This window comes from Sinocyclocheilus anshuiensis, unplaced genomic scaffold (assembly GCF_001515605.1).
Source record: "Sinocyclocheilus anshuiensis isolate Anshui unplaced genomic scaffold, SAMN03320099.WGS_v1.1 scaffold248, whole genome shotgun sequence".
Lineage (NCBI taxonomy): Eukaryota > Metazoa > Chordata > Actinopteri > Cypriniformes > Cyprinidae > Sinocyclocheilus > Sinocyclocheilus anshuiensis.
In genome coordinates this window covers 705,527-711,526 of record NW_015555734.1, presented here as the reverse complement: position 1 = coordinate 711,526, position 6,000 = coordinate 705,527, and the positions used below count along the sequence as shown (strand labels likewise).

Here is a 6,000-nt window from a genome sequence, read left to right as displayed (position 1 = left end):
GTGTGTGTGTGTGTGTATGTGTGTGTATCTGTGTGTGTGTGTGTGTGTATGTGAGACTATCTGTGTGTGTGTGTGTGTGTGTGTGTGTGTGTGTGTGTGTGTGTAGGTGGGTGAACGCATTGAAAGGGGAAGTTATTCAACCAGCCACAGGGAATGCTGTAATCTATTAAACCTTCCTGACAGGAAATGGATTGACCACAGTTTGGAAGAAGGGAAGGGCAGAGGCAACAAAGAAAAAAGCATGGTACAGTCGAAAAAAAGGGCAAGATTACTGACAAAAGAAGAAAAAATGAGCAACAATGGCAGCAGAAACATAGAAAAAGGATACTCAAGTGTGAAAAAAGACAGCTAGATATAAAGGCCAGTCTGTGTGTGTGTGTGTGTGTGTGTGTGTGTGAGCGAGAGAGCCTCTGTGCATCGAGTAGAATTTCACACTACTCACCTCACACACATTCCCACCTGTCACCAAGGGTAAATATATACACATGAAGGCAGACAAGAGGGGGCCGAAATTTAGACACACGTACAGGCATAGACGTGGAAACAAATTGCCAATACTCTAATGACTTTTAGCATAAGCCATTAGCACATGCATAATCTTATACAATTAGTGCAATAAACACAAGAAAACGGAAATGTAAACTTATTTACAAGCCACATTCTCACTCTGAGAGTGTAATCCGGGCAGAACCTTGTTAAAAACATTAGTTAATAAAGTTAAACCGACTCCTGTCAGATCAAGCACTGCTTCAAACCCCATAACTAACTGAGAGAAGATGTCAGAGGAGTCAGACGGTCAGGGTCAGTGTTATAGGTTAGGGGTCAAAGGAAGTATTTCAGAATAGAGGGATGGAGATGAGGACACAAGATGGAGAAGGGTGGATGACAGGGTGTGTGGTGACACGTCGGGCTCATCTGTGCACTGAAATATTTGTGTGGCGAAAAGAATTTTAATGTGCCATTGCTGAAAGTGTGTGAATTTAAGAGAGTGTGTACATATGAATGCGCATGTGTGTTTGTGCAAAACATTAAAGCAAGTCGCAAAGTTCATTCCTCCATCAGCCAGTCTGTCAATCATGCACATTCCTCACATATAGCCACGCCCCCTTCGGTTTTACGATGACATTTGTCCTCAGAAGGGTTCGTGTGGCTGCAGATCTCATCTCCTGAAATTTGGGGTATTCATATAACACATCATGTTCCCATGCCAGAAACAGCGGGGCCTTTTCTCTCCATTGTGCTTCTCCGCCCTCTTTAACCTGTCTGCTTCATCTCATCATTCTTTTGAATGGTGAAATGAAGGACCTACTCTTCCTTCTCAGGGAATCTGCTTCTTTTGTTCGACACAGGCTGTTGAAGACGGGTGTTTGGGTGGCAGCAGTGCCCTCATTAAATCGGACGTCAGTCAAATTTTGGGAACCCACTGAAACTCCGGGATTCTGGCTTGACCAGTGGTAAATATTTAAACAAGAATTTCCGAATTGGTCGTCAAAGACAGCTAGTAAACTGATGACTTTCCAATATGTATGCAAACTAAAATTGAGAGTGCGAGGCGTTTTTATGTCCAAACGCAAACTATTGTGGACGAATGGATCTTTAACAAAGCTCCAGACAGGTATTGCTCAAGGAAATTGAGCGAAATAAACTCAACCCTGCCCAATCGGATACGCAGTGCCAATTGCTTTTTACCTGCTAGGTTTATTAAAACAAGTATACCTAATAAATAGTTAATTGTATCTAATAAATACTAAATGATAACTAGTAGCCTAACTATCTGTATATATAATTGACAGTAAAATAAATAAGTACTAGTAACATAAAAACAGATACTGAGTTATATGGAATGAATATTAAAAGGGTTTTGCATAGACACGCAAGAGCGGTGGTGGATTTATTGGTCTGTAGCGCAATCCATGCCCGCGCAGTCAGGATTGGTTAGTCAATTTTGCGCACTCTTTGCGCGCGCGTCTGCATCATGATTAACACTTACCCAGTGCTTTGAGAAGCTCTTCGAAGTTCTCGGAGCTTTTCATTTTCCAAGTACCAGCAAAATCGGGGATTTTGCGATCCATCTTGCGTTCTGTCGTTCCTTTGAGTGTATCACTATTATTCTCTCTGGTGCGTGGCTGAGTGATAGTCCTTAAACCTGACACCCTGTACAATTACCTGCAACTTTGATTCTGAAAAGCAGTGTTCCCACTGATAATGCCAAACTGATTTGCATCTTTCCTTTACCCTTCTAATGCACTCTTTGTCCTGGCAAGATAAACTTAAGATGTTAAGCCTTTCTTTTCCCGTCTCAGACTTTCATTCAGCTCTTCCAAACTTTACAGCTTGTGGTGAATAGGTTGAACCGAAAGTTTGCGCCAGTTATCACGCTTAATCCGTGAGCGCACACACCCCTTCTTCGACTAACTCCACCCTCTGTTTGCCCTGTCAAATCAAGGGACCAATGATATTTCGAGATGATTGTCTTGCCCCGCCCACACCACGCCCCGCTTAAAACATGTGCGCGTTTGAAAACGCCCATCAGAACTCAGTTTTATGTATGCAGTTATTTATTTGCACGGTTTCCCCGAAAGATTTCAAGACTTTGTTTCTTAAAGTACATTGCAAAATATTGCTAGAATATACATAAACACACAGGCTCTACTGGCATGATCAACATTTATTGCAAAAGCATACAATAGGGAAATACACGAAATTAAAGGGGAAATACAAATCACAATGTAATGAATAATATAAATACAACGGGGATTCATTTACATACAAATATAAGGATATAAAAATCTATTATATAAAAATGTAACGCTAATGGGGGATCTCTGGTCATGTGTTACGTTATTGGCATGTAAGTTACACAAAAAAGATAAAAATAATAACAGCGACAAGAAAACAAAAAAAAGTAATTAAATGAAATTAAATAATAGAACAGACATTCAACAAGATGGGATGTAGGCTACTTTACAGATGTCTCACTCTATGTGACAGAGAAACAAGCTGTGTGCAAGTAACTGTTGGACACACAAATGTGAATATGATCATAAAACAATCAGGACACTTTGTCAGACTAATTGTTAAAACAGAGCTCTGTCAAGTTCAGTCTTTTCTCTCCTGTCCAAATCACAGCACACTCAAACTCTCGTAACTGGATCTGTCTCCGCTGTGGTCTATCCTCTTCCGCGTTTGGGACTGAGGGAGACACGGAGGGTCTTCTGCGGGTGTTGGAGATTCCAGAGACCCTGGCGGGAGCAAGAGAACGCGAGTGCAGAGAATGACGCAGGCACAAAAGGTGACCTAGCAGAGGCCAGGAGGTTCCAGGAGCGTCCCCGAAGGTCTTTAGTCTCCCCCTCACCCCTGCTGTTGAAGCGGAAGAAAAGAACCGAGCATATGGGGGTAGGGTCTTGGTAAAAAGCTGGAGAGGCGAAGTTTGGGTCTCTAATGAAGACGCGGGCCATGGAGACTGGATGATGAATGTGAGTCGTACAAAGAAGTCGTTAACCATTTACTTTTGATGGATGGTCTTCCGCGCCACAGCGAACTGCAGATTTTAATATGCGGGTTACCCGGGCGACAGCTTGGACCGCTCGCGCTGTTTAGTTACTCCGGTGTTGCCATGTCTGCTTATTATAAACGAGTTTTATAAACCTTTTTTTTTTTTTGAAAAGCTGTTTACGAAATGGACAATCGCGGGCCCATGTTTGGCATCGTAACGCCCAATATAATTTTTTGACAGGAATGAAAACAAGGCTATGAAAAATAAAAGTAGGCTACAGTACGTTCTAAGGACTGTACTAGCCTACTGTTGTTTAACAACACACCGACTGTTTAGCTTACGAAACGTCTTTCTGAGACAAAAACCCCATAAAAGCTGTGAGGTGTGAAAATGATGTGTTCTTCTAGGACTTTTATACAGTGCCTACCATTGTAAAGAAGTCTCGTTTTCATCCATGTTAAATTCAGTATAGCATCTAACCTTATTAAGATCTATTACTTATGTTTGAAAATAAAGTATGACCACTTTCAGTAGCTTTCAAATATAGGCTACTATTCCAGCCACACTGGCATTATCAATCCCCACAGGTGTATAGAATTATTTATCAATAATAAATAAAAGATCTATAATATATAGCTACATACATATAGATTATTTAAGTGTACATTTGCACATGTAAAATATTTTAGTTAGGCCTATTTTTGTACAAGAATATAGGCCTAATAATCATTGAAAAATAACTATAATTTGTCACATTTTAGCCTATAGTTTTGCCATTTTTCATCTTCCTTTTCCATAGCCTACTTAATATTAATCATACCAAACTGTTTGTTTTTCTTGCGAGACCTGGCAACACCGAATCACTTCACCATCGGACGCACAGCCTCCTGACACACTTCAGTTTTACGATTATTAGTTTTAAACATCCCACACAAAGTGGTTCCTTATTGTAGGCCTTTCTTTTCCCGTTTATAGAGAAGAATGTAGCCCCGTGGGGTCGCGGCCGCTCACTGCATGTTGACAAAACGCGACGCTGGTATTACAAGCACTTGACAGAGATAGCGCGAAGCGATGCGTCACACATCACACACCTTGCCGATTGTGTTCACACAATAGCTTCATGTCCACACATGTTCCTCTCCGTACAACAACAACAGACGATAGTCATTACACTCTCATATCAATGGAGCTATTTGTCTTCTTATCGCCGTCCTAATCTCTCCTTTACGGCGTCCTCTGCCTTTGTAGGTTTTTGTTGACTTTTTAACTTGTTAGCTGCTGGCCCGCAAGCAAGAGAGATATGTTATCAACGGTATATCTAAATACCCCACTTAGTGGGTTGTGCCCACCATCAAGAAATTATGTTAAAAGATAAAGGCATTCTTGCATATGAAAACACACATTTGACCTAAGGAGAAACCAGTAGTGTGGAAACAGGTGAAATAGGAAATTTAAAGCAATTCAATTGATGTTTCCTGGTAAACATTTACAATATCTTGCCTGTCCTGGGTGGCCCATGACACTGAACACCCTCTCGCTCCTCTTTTCTGTAATCATCCCCCTTTTCCCCCCTCTTCGCCTTACCTATTTTCATTCCCACCCACTTATCTTTTGTTCTTTTGTGCTTAGGTCATTTTTTATTACTTTGTTCAGGCCTGGTGAAAGGAGGAAAGAATAAGTGAGAGAAAGAGATCAAAGCCCAACAGGGAATGACAAAGATGGAGAAAAGGATGAGAGACAAAGACAGAGAGAGAGAGAGAGAGTTGAAGGGAGTAAGGAGAGATGCTTGGCATGCAATGAGGGCATAAATATTTCTGTGCACTTTGAAAGAGGAATTAGGGTTTCATTTTACATTTCTCTCACTTTTCCTCCCTCTCTTCCTCTCTCTCTTTCTGCTTCTCACTCTTCTTGCCAAAAACTCAGCAGGGTAAGTGATACTCCACTCTGGGGACTCACATGACTCCAAATACATGCCACCAGCACATTGGTTTACACGCTTAAGCCTGGAACACCACACACAATTGCACCTTCTCTCATCCATGACGCCACACGCTCATATGCTGTTTTCAATATGTTAGGAAAGGCATATAGACACAATGATTTTGTATGATGTTCCCAAAACCTGACCCTGAATCTCACACAATCCTGTCATCATTATTAGTTTGAGAGCTAAACAGCCTTTTAAGTAGTGAAGACCGCTTCAAAAGTCCACCCAAGTTGATTCTCAGATGTGTTTTGCTATGTTTGTGAGAACATCTCTCACAAGTGTAGCCAAAGCTGCACACACCCACCCACACACTGACTGACAAATAGGTCAATGACGTGATGTTCATGTTAATTTATTCAAAAAGACATAAATACAATGAATACACATCTTCTAAGAATTATTTAATTTCTGTAATAAAATTGACATCGATAGTTTTGGAGGGGCATATTGCAAAAAATGTCAGGGTGATACAACGGTCCTGATGTAATAAAGATTTTTTTTTTTTTAAAGAATTCAA

The 6,000-nt window shown here is 40.9% G+C and overlaps 1 protein-coding gene across 1 annotated transcript in view; it reads right to left on the bottom strand.

Annotated features, from left to right (window-relative positions):
• The window catches only part of LOC107673000 (cellular retinoic acid-binding protein 2-like), a 5,255-nt gene extending 2,913 nt beyond the window's left edge, over positions 1 to 2,342 (bottom strand). The window contains exon 1 of the mRNA XM_016466399.1: positions 1,991 to 2,342. Within this exon, the coding sequence (XP_016321885.1) occupies positions 1,991 to 2,072 (82 nt within the window). The 5' untranslated portion in view covers positions 2,073 to 2,342. The remainder of the gene's footprint in view (positions 1 to 1,990) is intronic.
• Positions 2,343 to 6,000: the final 3,658 nt, after the last annotated feature.